The sequence below is a fragment of the Heteronotia binoei genome, chromosome 5, assembly GCF_032191835.1.
Source record: "Heteronotia binoei isolate CCM8104 ecotype False Entrance Well chromosome 5, APGP_CSIRO_Hbin_v1, whole genome shotgun sequence".
In the NCBI taxonomy this organism is placed as follows: Eukaryota; Metazoa; Chordata; class Lepidosauria; order Squamata; family Gekkonidae; genus Heteronotia; species Heteronotia binoei.
In genome coordinates, this window is record NC_083227.1 from 125,713,815 (window position 1) to 125,731,497 (window position 17,683).

The following is a 17,683-nucleotide window of genomic DNA, read 5'->3' on the forward strand; positions in this document are numbered from 1 at the left end:
AGAACTAGTCATGTAGTTGAAACTTTCTGGAACTCTATCAGGAAAAATAAATTCTCAGAGAATGCTTCTTCAGCTCCCTTCTCTTTCCTGTGCTGGACATTGTTTTGGTTTTTTCAAAGACTTGGGTGTACAAGAGTATAAGTGGCTGTGGCTTTTCTTATTCACATTGGAGGACCCAAGTAAGAAAACGTCAGTTTTTGAGCTTCAGGGGCCTTTGAGAGAGACTTCATACAGAGTGCTGGATTGTAAAGTTAATTCAGGGCCTATAGAGGAAGCAGCAGTGTTGAATCTCTGATCATCAGTTCCTGTCTTCTGCCTCTGTTGTCCAACTTCCCTCATGTTGCTGGTTCTCACCCTATTGACTCTGGTACCTTGCCTGGTCCTCTTGACATGGTACTTTTTCTCCACAGGAGGGAAAAGTGGTGGTAACAAGAAGAATGATGGTGTGAAGGTAAGTCCCCCTCATTCCTGGCTTATACAGCCACTAGATTGCCTACCTTCAGGATGGCAAGTCTGACTGGGTAGAGGGTCCCAGCATGGCCTGAAGCCTTTATATTAAAGCCATATTGCTAACTGTATACTGGTGGATTGTTTGCATCATCCTCTTCTCATCTTACAAGACATTTTGCTATTGTCTGTATTTCCTACAAGACAGAAATGCAAATATATGTATTACTTTCATCTGAGTAAAAATTGCACTGCTGAGAGGAAGCAACGGATGTCCCAATTTGTGCTTGGTTTATTTGGTTCCTTCGTATTGCAGAATGAAATACAAAAAGAGGGCTAAAAGTAAAAAACAACAACAACAACAACATTTCTGGAGAGCTAAGCTAGACTTTGTTATGTTCTTTGTGAATCGTGGGTACATTCTAAGAATCCTCCCAACAAAAAACCTCCATCCTATTGATTTTTCAGGAGGAGGAAGAAATACTCTGAACGGAGTCAATTCAAATATTTGTAGGCCAAAGTGCTACAACCCTCCTGTGTGACTGTAAGCCACAATGCTCTTGTGGTATGATTCTACAGTCCTTTTTTTTTTTAGGAATGTATCACTTTAGAATGCAATGTGGCCATCTTCCTAATGGATTATCTTCCTATGCGGGTCTATTGTCAAGCAGTTATCCATTCCATGTGCATTCTGAGGTGGTACAATCTTGTGAGAGAGTTGTACCACATGCCCCTCTGATCATTTGAATAGTCTCTAAGACATTTCTAATCCAGTGCAAGGGGCTGTGAGAGGTAAGATAAACTGAAAGACACTTCATCTGGAAGAGAGGGAGATGGGATGGGAAGTGAGGGCAAGGATGTCTTTTATTTATTTATTTGCCTAATTAGGATTCTTTTTGGACAATGATTAGCAAACAAACTCTCTTTTGCTGATAGTTGTGATTTTATGGAGTCCATAAGGCTGCCGGGTTAGTATGGTAAATCAGCATGGTAAACAGTATTTGGAGCCATGAAAAACCTGAACAGGTGGGGAAATGCATGAAATTCCAACTTTGCCTCGGTCACTTGGTTTATAACTTAGGCATTCTGTAACTTGGTTTGTTGGCTTTATCTAGCTGTGGAATAACAGATAAACAGGTTTTTTTCTCTTTCCAGTGGTGTTATCCCTTCTAATAAAATATTTGTAAAATTTGAACATGGTATTGAATGATATTGTGCTGATATAACCACACATTTTTCCCCCTGGAAGCCAAGTTGAAGCATTCTTGAGGGCTGTCTGGCTGACAATTCTTTCACTGTTGTGCCAGGTTATCCTTTGGTGCCTGGGTAATGAACTCTGCTTTAAAGAATGACATTTGTTACTTGAAGAAGATGAAACCTGACAACAGGGTTTCCTTGCCAAAGACATACTGATGCTTGCCTATCAGACTATTCCCTTCTGCCACTATCTTACTCCATTTGTCTCCAAGACACGACAGAGGATCAAATTCCTTTCCAGCACTCTCAAAGATGGAGTTTCCACCTGAATAATCTGTGGATTCTCATTTTTGCTTGTTTGATGTTACTATTTCTTTAACTGGAAGAGATGGTGGCTGTTTCAACTATGTGGTGTGAAAAATCCTAGGTACCTTGGTTTACAGTCGCATGGTTAGTGTGACTTTCTTAGGAAACTCACTGTTGTGACCATCTCATGGTAAAAAACTGATCCCATATAATCAGTTTATGATTTTGAAGTGTTCTATTTCTAAGCAATGGTTCCACTGTGGAAAGCACTTCTGCTACTCTGTACTATCATAAAATAAATGTCTTGCATACCACTTCTGTAGAGCTGGAAATTTCTTAGCTGGGAAAGCTAAAAGAAATGGAAGACACTTTCCCACTCTGATCTTTTCCCCGATATACCCCCATGTCTTATTGACAAATGAGGCCTTGTCTCTCCTTCAGCTACTGGGTACACAATGGCTTCACTGCCCTGTTTGGTGTCGCATCCTGTTACATTGTAAATGAATGCAATCACTGCCCATGTCACATCCTGTTATGTCCTAAACTAATAAAGCCACTGCCCTGTGTTACATTTTTTATTGTATTTATGTTCCTACTTTAATGGGGTCACTGCTTTTATGTTGTGTCATGTTGTGTCTAATTGCTTCTGCAATTACTGTCTAGTAAGGTTTGGCAGACAATTTATTCTTGCATCTTTCTAGGTTATAGATCAATGCAGCCACTAAGCCTAGTAGACTCCATCATATGTAACATATGTGCTGATGCCACTAATAGAGTCTACTATCTGTCTTGTTGGCTTTAGAGAAGAAGATCTAGGAAGGCTAGCTGAGGATGACTTATGATGCAACAAACAAAATGGAGTAGGGAAGCAGGATTACCAAGTGATACTCATCATTAAATTGCTTACTCTAGTGTAGTTCTACTTGTGGTAAATAGCCTTTGATCTTGTTAACAATGTGCACGTTTGATACCTGTTAACTGACAGGAAGGAGACGGGTTGGCATAGAGGTATAGAAGCCTCCTGAAGCCCGCTGCATCGCAGCCTGGCTGAAGGGGAAGTTTTGCCCCCCCTTGGAGGGAGAGCGGAATCTTCAGCGCGCTTTTGAGCGCGTCCTGAGGGGGCGGGGCTTCAACGCTGTTGCTGAAGCCCCGCTCGGCGCCGCGGCAGTATTCCCGGCGTTTTCGGCCCACCCGCCCGCCCTGTTTGTTATGCAGGCAATTGCTGGTCGCTTCCGTTTGGAGGGGCCGGGTAGGAATTTTTTCACTCCCCGGCGTTTTGGCATGTGACTGGGGGGTGTTTTTTGCCTACCTTGCATAACATTTCAGTGGATTGAGGAATTGGCTTAGGGTTGGTGCCTTGGTAGAGTTTGGTCACTTTTTAGGGCAGGTTCTACGGGGTTATGGCACCATGCGGCCTGGGGAGGACCGGTTAGCCTCCCCCTTTTGGGGAGTTAGGGGTCTGTCAGGATCAACCTTGGGTGTGGCTCGAGGTTTGTGAATGCAGACTGTCCTGGAGACTCGATTGGATGGGTGCCTTTCGCTGAGACTCGCGTCTGGTGTTTGGGCCCTCCGGTGCGAGCCTCCCTGCTGGGCCTGCCTAACGGGAGCTGTGGCTCACAGCTCCGGCTGGGGGGCCGGGTCTCTCGCCCGCTGAAAAAGGCAGGGGAGCGGTCTGAGGAGACCCCTGGCCCTGACCTGGCCGCAGTTCGGTTGCCCTTGCCGTTGCTAGTTATTTTAATAAAAGTGGCCCATATTTTCACCAATTTAATTGTGTCCGTCTCTTTATTCCGACTTGGGGGGCAAATGCCTTGCATAGTGTGTATGTAGTGAGCTTGCTTTTTTGCTGGTGTATTTTTCAGATCTTCTGCTTTGTTCTTGCGACCCATAATGTTGTGTCAGCAGCAAAGAAAGGTGTACTGGAACTGAAAAAAGAATATAGTATTGAGATGTTCAAACCATTGTAAAGAGTGTGGAAGTAAGCAGAGAGCAAAGGCAAAAAAGGAGATAAAATGGAACAGAAAATAGGAAACATCTGTGAGAGGTCAGCAGGAATCTGACATAGGAATCTCTCTTTGATGTATGTTAAAATGAGAAGAGTCCATCATGAATCAAAGCCTTGAATACTAGATTGTTCCCAAGATTCCTGTAAGCTGTTCAGTACCACTTGGTTGCTCAAAACAAATTCTTTGACTGTGTCCACAATGCAAATAAGCTTCTTCCATCTAGTATAGTCTCAGTTTGACACTTAGTACAAATCAATTTGGTGCTCTGTTCCATGGAACTCAAGTTGCAACAATGTCCCTTTAGTCATTGGGGACTGCCCTTAGGGATGCTGACCCCTGTTGTATCATCTTGTTAAATCTCCTCCCTTTTTATTCTCTAATGAGATGGGAAATAGCATACTCTCCCTTGCTGTCCTACAGATTACTGTTGTGCGAGGTGCATAGGTCAGGAAAGAGAGACTATCATTTGGCACAAGTTTGATTTAGGCTACTTCTACATTTTTCAATAAACTCCCACAAGCCACTCCTTTTGAGATAGTGAGCAATGATATTATCATCTACATTGGATTTGAAAGGCTACTAAAGCTATTTTTTTCCTATGGGGAATTTTTTTTCCTGAGGAAATTTATTCTTCTCAAGCATGGTGCAATGTATAGCGCTATAACTGTGTTTCATCTAGCTGCCTTGTGAATCCCAAAGAATGTAGCAGCAGATTATAAACATTTTAAATACATTAATTCCCATTTGGTATCCCTGCAGGTGCCCAATGTAAGCATATCACAGTAGCTAAATAACAGATCAGATGTGCTTTGCAGATACCTAAAGTCTTCACTGTTATGCACACACAAATACTGTGCAAACATGAGCTTATTTGTTTATTTTAATGTTGTGATCCTGTTTTTCCCTACAAAAATGAACTTGAGGCAGCTACAATAGTAGCTCTGTTAAGGGTAGAATGGTTAACACTCAGTATAAAGTACAAGAATGCTGCAGATTTAGCTTAAACATTAAGAATCCCTGTAAAGGTTATTCAGTCCAATATGTTTTTTTGTGTGTGGAGTTTCTGAAGCTTTCCCTGGGAAGTTTTCAAAGGTTCAGTAGGTATTAAATGGTTTGCCACACTCAGAGACATTAAACTGGATTAGATTTATTAGGGTTTCTTCTAATGTTATATTTGGGGGCTCAACTATACACGATATTGGAGGTTAGACTGGAATCATGGCATGAGGAGAAGTGGGCTTGGGGGTAGGTTACCAGGTCCAACTCAGAAAATACCTGGGGACTTTGGGGGTGGAGCCAGGAGATTTTGGGGGTGGAGCCAGGAGCAAAGTTTTGACAAGCATGATTGAACTCCAAAGGGAATTCTGGCCATCACATTCAAAGAGACCACTCTCCTTTCCAGTGCCTTCCCTTCACTGGAAATAATAGAGTATGGGGGCACCTTCTTTGGGATAGGCTCATAGAGTTGGACCCCTGGTCCAGTCTTTTTGAAACTTTTTTTTTGGGGGGGGGGTTGAGGAGAGGCATGAGATGCTATGCTGAAAATTTGGTTACATCACAAAACAGCCCCCCAAGCCCCAGACACCCACTGATCAATTCTCCATTATATCCTATGAGGACCAGTCTCCCTAGGGTATAATGAAGTGCCCAGTGGACATTCAAACCCCACCACTGCTTTCTGCTAAGTCTGAAGTGGGGGAAGGGCCACCAAACCAGGGGATTCCCTGCTCCCGCCTGGGGATTGGTAACCCAAGGGGCGAGGGTTTAATTTTTTTACTCAATGCAGCATTTCTCATCTGAAATGAACCCTAGGAGTCATTTGCCTGGTTGAGGTAAATGTTATGAATACTGGTATAGGTACCAGCATGTTTATCCCAGCAACTAAATTCTAGCTCCCTGGGATTTTTTAGATTAGGTACTGTATATAGTGTGTCGGAGGGAGTCACAACCCACTTGTATCATGTTTCAAACCAAAACAGCCCCCCCCCCCCCAAAAAAAGCGAGTGATTTTTTAAAAAATTATGCTGGGAGCTCTGTTTACAGATTTCCTGGGGTTATGTGTATTTGAGAAGAACATGGTTCAAGTTTCCATTGTCTCGAGCTGCTAGTAGTCGCATACAGAATAGTGAGAGATATTGCCAATCGTGAGAGATATTGCTCTCAACATGGAAAGTATAGAAGGTTGCATTCAGATGGTGTTGTGTACACAGGTGAAATTAGTGTGATAAGTTTCCATTGTCTCTAGCTGCTATTAGTCGCATACAGAATAGTGAGAGATATTGCCAATCGTGAGAGATATTGCTCTCAACATGGAAAGTATAGAAGGTTGCATTCAGATGGTGTTGTGTACACAGGTGAAATTAGTGTGATAAGTTTCCATTGTCTCAAGCTGCTAGTGCTCACATACAGTATAGTGAGAGATGTTATTGCCAAGGAGGATTTGGAAAGTATAAGTGTTTCATTTATAGAAGGTTGCATTCAGATACTGGTGTGTACATGTGAAATTAGTGTGATAATTAGAGCTTGACACCAATTAGATCCTGTGGAGGATCTTTGCTATCAGAAGCAGGGGACAATTTTTGCTGCTTCCCCCCACTTGCTGAAGATCTGTTTCCCCCCATCATGTCATTGCTATGAGGCCTTCAGGCCCCAGATACAGCATTTCAGGAGGCATTTTGGGCTGTAGTGGAAAGGACACACAAGGAAGTTGCTCTTTGTTTCATCACTGGAAATTTTCAGCAGGATCTAAGCCCTGGTGTATATTTAATCAGATCTCAAAACACAATTACCAGTTTAGAAGTCTGTGCTATGATGAGTTTTAGAAATTTGGTTATAATGAGGCTTGTCTGGAATTAGAAAATTACAGGATTAGAAATTAATTGTACAAGTTGAGCTCTGTGCAGTGTCAAGATGTCGAGATTCAGAAAGACATCATAAAATGCAGGGGGTGAATGAGTTCAAAGTAAAAATAGCAGAAAATGTAGCAAGGGCAAGCCTGATGGAATTGTCAGTTGTCTGGGATAGTTAGATCAGCACAGATCATTTTGCACTCTGCCTGGTTTTCCTGAGTTCTAGTCTAGACACAAAACTCTTGTGTTAGGGATTAGATTGATCCACAAATTCTTCATCTCTCTAGAAGGATCAGGACCCACTACATCCCATGTTCTGCTCTCTTCCTTCTTTCTCACTCTGTGTCTCTTCTTGTCCCATCTCTTCTCCTTGTTTTTCCAGAAAAGAAAGTCCAGTTCCAGCGTTCAATTAATGGTGAGTGTCCTTTGTCTTCCTCAATGCTGATAATGTTGGGCCTCTCAACATGTTCCAGCCTTCCCTGTTTTTGGGAGTTACGTTTGAGTGATGGAAAGTAGGGTTGGAGGTAACACTTTCTGAATAGTGTCTCCCCTACAGATCCTATGAACAGGGATGGCTGGTGCAAAATGATCGTTGAAGCCCAAAAGCACTGAGAACCTAATTCCAGTTTCTAGTGAAAGGTTCTCCATGGAACTTCTCCTTTAGCAGGTCTGCAAGCTGCATCAGTCCAAGGAACCATGAAAGAAAATGCCATCTTATATGGCTCTGCTGGAACTATACAGTCACAGGAGACCAAACAGCTGACGGCCTTGGTCAACCTGCCACTTGTGATTGTGGGTAACATGTAAATAACCTTCTGGTGGGATGAATATAGAGGCATTGAATCTCGTTCAGCTAGTAGAGTTGTCTTGATGAGAAACTTGGAGAATTAATGGATTGCTTTCTCTGCATTAATTTGTGTGCCAGTCGGCTATTTATGGAAGGAGGTGTTTGTCAGCCTTTGGTGGTCCATGTGGGTCTTGGAAGCCCTCTTTGTTGTATTGTACATTTCTTTTGTTACTATGCGGTCAATGTAGTCTCCTTCACTCCTGCACAACCCCCCTCACTCTCTCATCCTAGCACCCTCTTTGTTAATTTGTACATTCCTCTCCTGATTGTACAGTCAACATGGTGTCTTTCACTCCTACACAGCCCTTCTTGCCCCTTTAGTTATAATGGTAAGAGACTTCAAGCCCCACTCCTGCTGGATCTATTTTGTACAGCACTGTAGTAGGCTAATGGAAGAAAGATGAATCCATTTCTACAAGATTCTTCACAGTTAGATGTACTTCTTATTCGTATTCTAAAAGTTGAGACAAGTATTATAGGTGCAAGGCAAGAATTGTTGTTACTGATTAGTGGTTTTTTTTTTAAATAAAATCTGATGCTTACCTTGTTTTTGTCCCTTTGCAGTGTGTGGTGCTGTTGGGGTGGAACTGGGTGACAGGTGACCAAATGGACTTTCTGGAAAAAAAAGGGTGGGGTCTTATTTTGCTTCTCTCCTGTCCATTCTTTGTTCAGGAATCATCAGAGAGCACAAATACTACCATTGAAGATGAAGACACCAAAGGTACAGTATGCAGTTCTGGACATACAAACATGCAGCTGAGGATCACACTTTTGAATCTTAACATGCATATTTTGCTAAAAAGTTTATTTGCTAAAAAGTAAGTTTTCAGTGTAAAACCACAGTAGAGCTGTTCAAAACTGTAAATTCCAAAATTAATCATTTTCTGACTTCTCAGTTAACCTATTTGTTTTATATAAGAAAATGCTGGCAGGAGTAAATATTGGATCTGAAATTCTTACATTCACTATCAGTGCTCAAAAATGTCATGTGGAATAAGGCTGTTACCATGATCACAAATTATGAATTACCAAGACTGCAGCAGTAAATGGGCACCATGTGGAACAAGTGAGACACATTATAAATCCCCATGCCAATGCTTCATTCTTTTGGTGGCTGGTAGCACTGGTGTGAGTACTGGGCATATGTTCCACCCATCCCATTTGGTTCCCAGCTGCACGTGTAATTGATGCAACGTGAAGACCAGCCCATATGGACCAGCAGCTATGTCACAGCTTTAAGCCTTAACCAGATGTTTTACCTTGTACAGACTGGAATATTGCAGGAATTTCTGTGTCACAGTGATTAACAGTTAATCCATTTTGGTGAGTGTGATTCTCTGTGCAATGTGTGTGTGTGTCCAGCTATCAACCATACTGTCCTTTGCACATGATCGGTACCAGCATTTCTTTGAAGCAGCACTTTAGATCTCATGATGGAGTTGAGCTGGAGCAATTAAATTTTGGTTGAGGAGAATGATGGCTGGGATAGAGGAAGAATAATAATCAGAAACTGGATCTGCCCTCATCCCAGGAAGGTAGTCTAAGATAACACTTTAGGAAGAAATATCTATAACCTAAAGGAAGGCCTCCAACTTTAGTCCCAAGGACAATTTGTCTACATAAACATCAGTCTGAAGAAAATGAGAAGACAGAGGAAGCTATGGAGAGTTGTTGCATTTCATTTTTTAAAATTTAAAATATTATACTCTATTGTCCACCAACCTTGATGTTCAGTATTCATGTTTACTCCTTTCCTTGTTGGAAATTTCTTGACCTTTCTGCCTTCTACCTCCCTCATCTGTCTGCTGTTTTGAGACTTTAATTTTCTCAGAATTTTCTGAGCATGCCATCTTATAGCTATCCATTTAGATATGCTGTTGATGCCTTTTTTGCAGTGCTTAAATACCCTGATTCTTCTATCCATTCAGCAAGCATTAACCTTTTTTTTTTCATCTTATTCTTCTCTTTGGAAGTAATTCCCCACCCCCCCCAATCATTTTAAGTTACCCTTTGGGAAGAACCTAAGGAAATCTGTGTCCCTTGATGCTTCCTGTTGCTTGACAGGGCCAGTGTTCCAATAATAGCCTAGGAAATAATTGCTCAGTGTTAATTTGTAAAGTCTCCCCAATGAAAAGAACTCATCTACTGTAGAGATGGACTTTGGCTTGACATTAGTTAATTGAAAAGTTGCTTACTGGGAATAACGCATGAGGGAACGGCAAGAATATATCTCCCCCTGGGTTATGAAAATTAAAAAAGATAGAAATACTGCAGACAAGAAAGGTCTTCTTGGATACATTCACCATTTTGTTATTAACTACTTTGTTTCTTTAGCCTAAGGAATTAAAGTTACACAGTGCATCTAAATGTGAGTCTTAGCACAGTGCACAGTGGAATGCTCTGGCAAAACTTTTTGGAAGATTCGGTTCACAGGGTAGAGTTGCTGGATTTGTGTGAGATTACAGCCCTTTTCAGGTCTAACAAAATTAAAGCTGAGGAAACCAAATAGAAGAGATCCTTCCTGAATTTTGTACTGTTTGGTTATTTTCTAGTCCTGGGGGATAACTGGAGGATAAACATAGAGAAGGAAGTGTTTCATATATTGATTATTTAAAATATCTACCCTGTAAAGGCAGATGACATGAGGAGCTAATTTAGCATGCTTATTCATTCCTTAGCTCAGGAAAAGGCCAGAAGGCTGTTGATATTTTCCCCATTTAACTGAGGTACAACCTGTACAGTCTGCCAAAAAGATCACTTCACATCCACAATTTAATGTCTGTTCAGCCTTGCAGAAATAATAATCCTTCTGGTAAACAGGGCTTAAAGTTTTGTATTATAGTAATCAAGGGGCCAGTAATACATTATGTGCAAACACATGCAACCAAGCCCCAGCACTATTTGTTGCTGGAGGTGGGGGGTTAGAAAAACAGTTTGTGGAGGCAGATTTTGAGTACAGAAGTAAAAGAAGTGGGGGCTTAACGTTTCTTATACCTGCTGTTTTCCTGTTACAAAACCTCATTCTCAAAAGAGTTCAAAATATATGTCTTTTGAGCTCTGAGGAAGAAGGAAGCTATTAGGGAAAGATTTGGACCATAGAAATGGCAACCTGGAAAGCAGCAAAACACATACTTGATTCAAAATCCCCCCTTAGTCTGCTTTTTTTTTAAATTACAAAGGGAAAACTTTCATATCAGTTCTGTTATCTACATTAGATCACTATTTATATTTATCAAAACAACATTGATTTTGATCATATGGAATTGACTTTCCAGCCATTCTTACATTACTAAAGGAAACATGGCATTGTTTATGTAATTTGGGCTTATTTTTTCTATGTCTACAGGGTGCATATGCATATCTATTATCACTCCCTGAATTATATCTCTCAGTGTAATTTCTAACAATTTAGTAAAGAAAGACCTTAAAAAGGTGAGGATTTGTTAAATATTTTGTGCCAAGTACACAAAGATTACTGTTAAATCTTTTATTACTTTGAGGTTATGACAGAAAAGCAACATATAGCTATTTGAACAAATATGTTTTATCCATATGGGCAGAGCAATCCCGAGTTACACCTACGTTGGAGTGCCCAGCTGCTATGGAACTCAGGCATTGCTAGTTGGCTCCCTAAGGCCCAAGTTATGCTGGCGTAGGGTGGGGTGGGGGGCAGAAGCATAGCTGGCTGTTTATAAGGCCGTCACCATGGTGATTCCATGGTGATTCCAGGGAAGGGGTACCGATGGGATTGCCAATCCTGGGGAAGGTGACATTGCACGTGACAATCAGGAGGGGAGAGGCAGCTCAGGAGACCCCAATCACCTCTCCCACCCTGCCCCCTGACAGAGATCTGGGCCAATGACAGGCACATGGTCAAAGTCATCTGCTTTCCCTGCATGCCAACATGTTCCATGGGCAAGCTCCTGGTGAATATTTTGGGTCCACCCCCTGCACTGGCTCCCCTCAACACTGACTCAGGGAACCCCAGTGACTCAGTGCCCCCCTTGCTATATGTGCAGATGTGCCCTCCCTCTCAGTGCCAGAGGAACCCCATCCATGCACTCATTCCATTAGCAACCCTCCTGTTGTATCATTCCCCTTTCCTCCATTCTGTGAGCACAACAAACCCAAGAGGTCAGTCAGGACAAAGGGATGTATCTGTCTCCAGGCCACCCCCATAGCTGTCATGGTACAAGTGGAGAACAGACCCTCAGACTCCTCAGTTCAGCCTCATGCTCTAGCCAGCATGATGAGGTAGCTCATTCACCCAGACCACACTCTGGGCCCTCCCCCCATCACACAAAAGCCTGTGTGGTGGGTGAGCCCTCCCTCTAATACATTCCCTCAGGCAGCCCACAGGGGGAGTGGCAGATGGGGTGGGGAGGGGTCTGAAGCTCCGGCCATGCAGTGGAAACCAAGCAGTAGAGACAAAGTTGGGCCAAAACAAAGACTTTATTACACTGGAATCCATGGCAAGGGGTGACACTGCTATTCACCTCCACTCTGGGGACTGAGGATGGCTGGCATGGCATAAACCTAAGTGGGACAGTGTCCCAGGTGGAACTCAGGTTGGCTTGCTAGGTGTGAGGCTCTCTGTTGAATCACCACCTGCAAGACAGTGAAAAAGATGGCAACCAGGATGGAGTTCCATACTAGCCTCAGCCACAGACATGCTGTTCTGGCAGGGTCGGAAAAGGTAGCTCGAGGGGGGGGGGTGTCACAAACTCCCCCCCCCTCCCCCATGAGGCACATGATGGAACCAGCCCACTCACCTGTCCTGGGTTGAAGTGCTCTGGATTGCTTGAAATCCATCAGCTGTGGCAGCTGTGGCCCAAGGCCGTGTTTTGGCAAGGGCTTATTCACCCAGACCAGGGGGGAGTTAAAACGACAGTTGCTGAGCTGGCTCACCACAAACAGCAGAACAGCTGCCAGACCCCTCACCCCCAGGCTCACCCTGTGCCTTGCTGAGGGTGGGAACCAGGCAAAGGACAGACCATCTCACAAAAAACTTCCTGGGGTGATTTCCCCATGGCATGTAGAGGCTGTGGCAATGAGCAGCCATGTCTTATGCTGCCCCCCACCCACCTGAACTCACTGCTGGGCTTGAGTGCCAGAGACATTGTCACGCTGCCCAGCCTCAAGTGAGGGAAGAGAGGGGCAAGATTGGGGTGCTTGGCTATACTTACCTGCCCATGAGTGAGTGCCCTTGTGCATTAAGCCGCCGAAGGTCGGGTACATGTTGAGCTTCTGAAATAAGTTAGCCACAGATTATAGACTTCACTCTCCTCCTTGCATGTCAATGTGCTTGCCCTGTACTACTTAGTGCCATATCTGTGAATCATCCACCACCCAAGTCCCTAGCTCTAGAGTCCCATACCATGCACTCTGCCTAAAGAGATGCGTGAAACCCAAGCGGGAGTTTTTGTAGGACGAGGAGGGGGCATGATTGGGTGCTTTGGAGGGGGCTTGGCTGCCCCAGGGAGGGAGGGGATTGGCTAAGCCCGTAGTCAGTTCCTTGAGGACTTCTGAAGTTAGTGGGCAGGGATTCAGCAGTGGGGAGAGATTTTATTTTCATGATACATGGGTGTGAATGGACTATGCCTATTTTTTTCACTAATGTAATTTTATGCCTCTCACAGGAGGCGTTCCCAGGCTGAAAGGACTCAGGAAACTAACTCTGGCCCCCAACACCGCCCCCATCTACGCCAATGTGGGGGCCTGCACCTCTGTCATGCTGATAGCTGGCTTCCCCACCCTCCACTGGTGTCCATGAGCAATGGGATGCTCCATAGGCCCTGTGCCATCATAAGTGTCATTTACACCCACATAACTGGACCTACGCTGACATAACTGTCAACTTCAACTTATGCCAACATGGCAGTATGCCTTCAACTTACACCAATATGGTGGTAAGTTGGCTCCCAAAGCACTTCCCCCCCCCCCCTAGGTTTGCACTGTAAATATGTTTTTTAAAAATTCATATAGACACCCCTTTGGTTTGTGAATTATCAGAAGCAGAGAAAAGATCATCTAATTTTTATCAGAGAGCAGACATTATAAATATCAGTTTCTTATGTACATTCTCTTTTCATAGGACTTCATACATTAATTAATAATACTTTCATAATTAATTTTGTTGCTTGTAAATCTACTAGTAAAGATTTCCTTCTTTATGTGTTGCTCAACTGCTGCCTTCTTGAAACTTCACCCTTCAATTTGCTTGTTTTGTTTAATGGATCCTTCAGAGATCTCAAGGTGTCTCTATGGGACTCTTGGGGTGTTTTCGCATTAGTGTTTACTCCGGGGTGGCATCCCATTTACCTCCGGATCTTTTGCTCGATTTCGCACATGTTGCTCCGTGGTCACGGTTTGATCCAGGGTGTCAGCAGTTTCACCCCGCAGTATCTGGGTGCGCACATTAGCGGAGTTTCCTAAAATCTGCGGATCCACACCGGATCTACTCCGCGGAGTTTGTTGTGGGAAATTCATCCCATCCCGCATCGACTGCTTTGTGGGCGGCACCCTCTGCCTTTCAGTCCTCCCACTCCATCCATCCCCTTGGGGCGTGCAATTCAAATCATGTACGCAGCTGGCCTGGCCAATCATCAGCCGTTCGTGGTGCTTCCCCAAAGTGCTCGCCCAGCCATTTTTTTTTAAACTTCTCATTTCTTGCGTAATAGCGATACTTTGAAATAATAAAAAAAAATTTCTTTGGTTGAATAGCCTCAATTGCCAATTCATAGCTCCTGTAGTTTTCCCAGAGTTTACGCTGAGTAAAAGCCAAAACCATTTTTTATACCAAAAAGTGTTTTTTGTTATTTTCCATGTAAGAGAGAAACCCTTTTTTTTTTTTTTTTAAATTCGGCTTAGTTGCGTTATTTCGCAACAACGAAATTTCGTCATATAAATTCCTCAATATACATCAGGGTCGATCGCTGGGGGGGGGGGCCTCGCGAGTAGCAGCGATCGTCACAATTTGCATGAGCCAAACAGAACACTGGGAGGAAGAAGGGACCGGTATTGCTGAGCGCCATTGAACAGCTTACTGCCTCCACCACCGCACAGCAGCTACGTGCAAAGGCATCCAGCAGCAAGCCAATGGGGGCTCGTGGTGTTTCGTGGCGTGAGAGTGAAACAGAAGCCTTGCTGTCCATTTGGACTGAGGATAGCGTAGGCTGTGTGGAGGATGCTGCTGCTGCAGCCAATACTTTAGCAGAAGCGTCACTTGATGGTTTGCCCGCAAAAAAAAGGGGGATTCTCTATTACGTTGTTATGTTGTTACGCAATTACGCAACTGGAATTGCGCTTAAAAAAAATGATTGACATGGCATCGAAGTCAAGTCGATGCCAGTGCGAAAACGATTTGAGCTGGGGCTTCATGGAAAGCGACTCCGCAAAAGAGACAATAGTGCGAAAATGAGGGAAATGGTCCGAACATAATTGCTCCGCGGAATATCAGTAGCAAACGCTAAGTGCGAAAACGCCCTTGGTTTCTACTCAAATTATCTCTTTATTTTCCCACTAGGTATCCTGAGTCTGTACTGTATAATCTTCTAGTATTTCTGCATTGGAAGTCATTGTATTCTTAGAAAATAAACCCAGGCATATGAAGGGAATTAGGAGATCCTGGTCCAGGTTATCTGCAGCTAAAAGTGTGGGTGGCTTCTGAAAATAAAGCTACGACCCTCAAGATGGGTCACCAGCTTCAGGGGGGCCATACAAATTTCATTACCATATGGGCTTGCCAGCCCCCAGGTCCCAGCAGGGGGATCCTCCAGTTTTGCAGCCTCTTCTCCACTGCCAGCCAGCTGGCTGATGTGGGAAAGCCCTACCCCAGCAGCCACCGTGTTCCTTTAAATCTGTGCAGGCTTAAAAGAAGCCTACAAACTGCCTGTGTTTTGGACTGTGTGTGTCTTTAAATCTGAGCAAGAGGAAAGCTGAATGGGTGGGGCGAGTAGACAGAACCACGTGGGTCTTCCCAGTGAGTGTGTGAAGCATGTAAGAAAGAAAGAGAAGTGAGCAGAGTCCCTCTGTTTGTTTGGAGGAGAACTCTAGGCTTCTGTGTTAAATTGGTTAAAATACAGCAGATGGTTACATTCAGCAACTCCTGTGAGTAAATTGCCTCAGTGAAATCACAAATGTGTGTTTGCAAACTGTGCTTATTTTGGCTACTTTGTGAGGGTGTGTATGTGTGTGTTCACTTTCATTCAGTGGAAGTGCAGCTGCTGGGGAATGAAGAAATGAGGACTATATTCAAGGGGCTGGCACTGCTATATTTTTAATCTGTTTGTTTTAGGGAAAGGGAAGGGCTCCTGGCTCCACTTCCAAAGTTTCCTGGCTCCACCCCCAAAGTCTCCAGATATTTTCTGAGTTTCACCTGGCAGCCCTAGTGCCAAACATGAAGGGAAGCTGAACATCCTGGCCTGCACAGTTGCCAGAAACTCCCACTCTCACTTGCTTTTTGCATTTGGAAGTCATTATTTTCTCTGGAAGACACAACTCATCAGAAAATAAAGCTAAGCTCTGAAAATTGGTTACTTAGTTCAGGATGATGATGGGAGATTCATTGCCAAGAAGGAAGGGGATCAAGAAATCCTGGCCCAGGTTATGTGCAGAAGCTCCTCAGTGCTATTTGGAATGGAAGCTAAGGTTTCTATAGCCATCATAACTAATTTGCCATTGACTTCAGTGCAGTAATGGGAACTATAGTACTGAGCATGAAGGGAATCAGATTATTCTAGCTCATGCAGTCCTCAGAAACCCCTATCCCCCTTTTTTTGCTTTGGAGGCTATATGGCAAGCATAAATCATACAAAACTAAAGCTAGGAGCCTCCAAAATGTAATTTCATTCCAGAAAGTTGATGGGTGGATCTGTAACCCAAACCAAGGGGATTGAAACTTTCCAGTTCAGTTCATCTCCAGATGCATCCACCCTGCTATGCACAGGAAGCTACAATGGACTGTGGCAGGTGTAACTCATCAGAAAATAAAGCTAGGGGGTTAAAATGGTGACCAGCTTCAGGATGATAGTATGACTTCCTGCGACAAAAAATGAAGGTAATCATAGCATCCTGACACAAATTATCTCAGAAACCCCCCACTCTGGAATTCACAGTGGAAGCAAAGGTATGCTCATGAGAAGCTAACACAGGCAGTTAGCACAGATGGGGAGGGGTAGAAAATATCCCCTCTCTGACAGGGAGGGTAGAATATATCCCTTTTGGGGTTTAACTGCTTTGCTAACCTATCAAACCTGTGTGGTGCCATGACCTGAATAGTCTAGGCAAGCCCAATCTTGTTGATTTCAGAAACTAAGCAGGGCTGAACATAACAAGTTCTTGCATGAGAGGCCTGCAAAGAATACCAGAGTCAGGAGGCAGGCTATCAAGTAGCTGGCTGTCCTCCATGCCCCAGTAGGAGTCACCATGACTTCCAGGCACAGGGACATAAGCAAACGCACACAAAAACACAAAAACAATTTTAAAAAAAAGCCAGTGTGGTCATTAGAAAGCCTAGAATCAAGGAGTTCCAGGTTGGATTCCCTACTCTGCCATGTAAGGTTGCTGGATGACTTTGGGTCAGTCACACACTTTTGGCTAGCTCTACCTCACAGAGTTATTATGAGTCCTTACCTTCACTTAGCAGAGTGCTCCTTCTGAGCTTCAGCACAGCAGTGTGGCCTAGTCTAATGGTTATCACACTATCTCACAAACTGCACAGAGAGCCCTTGCTTTAAGTTAAGAAACCAATTTTAAAAAGAAATATACAAATAAGTGTAGTGTAGAGAAAGAGTAGCTAAACTATTCTAGCTAAGTGGATGGCTTTGGATTATGGTATCAGAGGTCTGAGAGGAGCAGAGCAGAGCAGAGCAGCTCTCATAGCTGAGACAGCTAGAGAAGTTGCTGAGAATTTGAGTTTTGAAAGACTTCATTCTGAGGTTTGTGGGACTGCCTAAAATTCTGAGTTGTGATAGCTGGGGAACTGCTCTTTGTTTGGTTGAGTGGGCTAAAGGTGAAAGAGATTGAGAGTGATT

The 17,683-nt window shown here is 43.6% G+C and overlaps 1 protein-coding gene across 2 annotated transcripts in view; it reads left to right on the top strand.

Annotated features, from left to right (window-relative positions):
* CAMK2A (calcium/calmodulin dependent protein kinase II alpha) overlaps positions 1–17,683 on the top strand; it is a 206,655-nt gene that overhangs the window by 174,983 nt on the left and 13,989 nt on the right. The window contains exons 13-15 of one of the 2 annotated variants that reach the window (XM_060240317.1): positions 411–451; positions 7,185–7,217; positions 8,322–8,370. In XM_060240317.1, coding sequence (XP_060096300.1) covers positions 411–451; positions 7,185–7,217; positions 8,322–8,370 — 123 coding nt within the window. The remainder of the gene's footprint in view (positions 1–410; positions 452–7,184; positions 7,218–8,321; positions 8,371–17,683) is intronic. The other variant, XM_060240318.1, reaches the window with a different exon arrangement.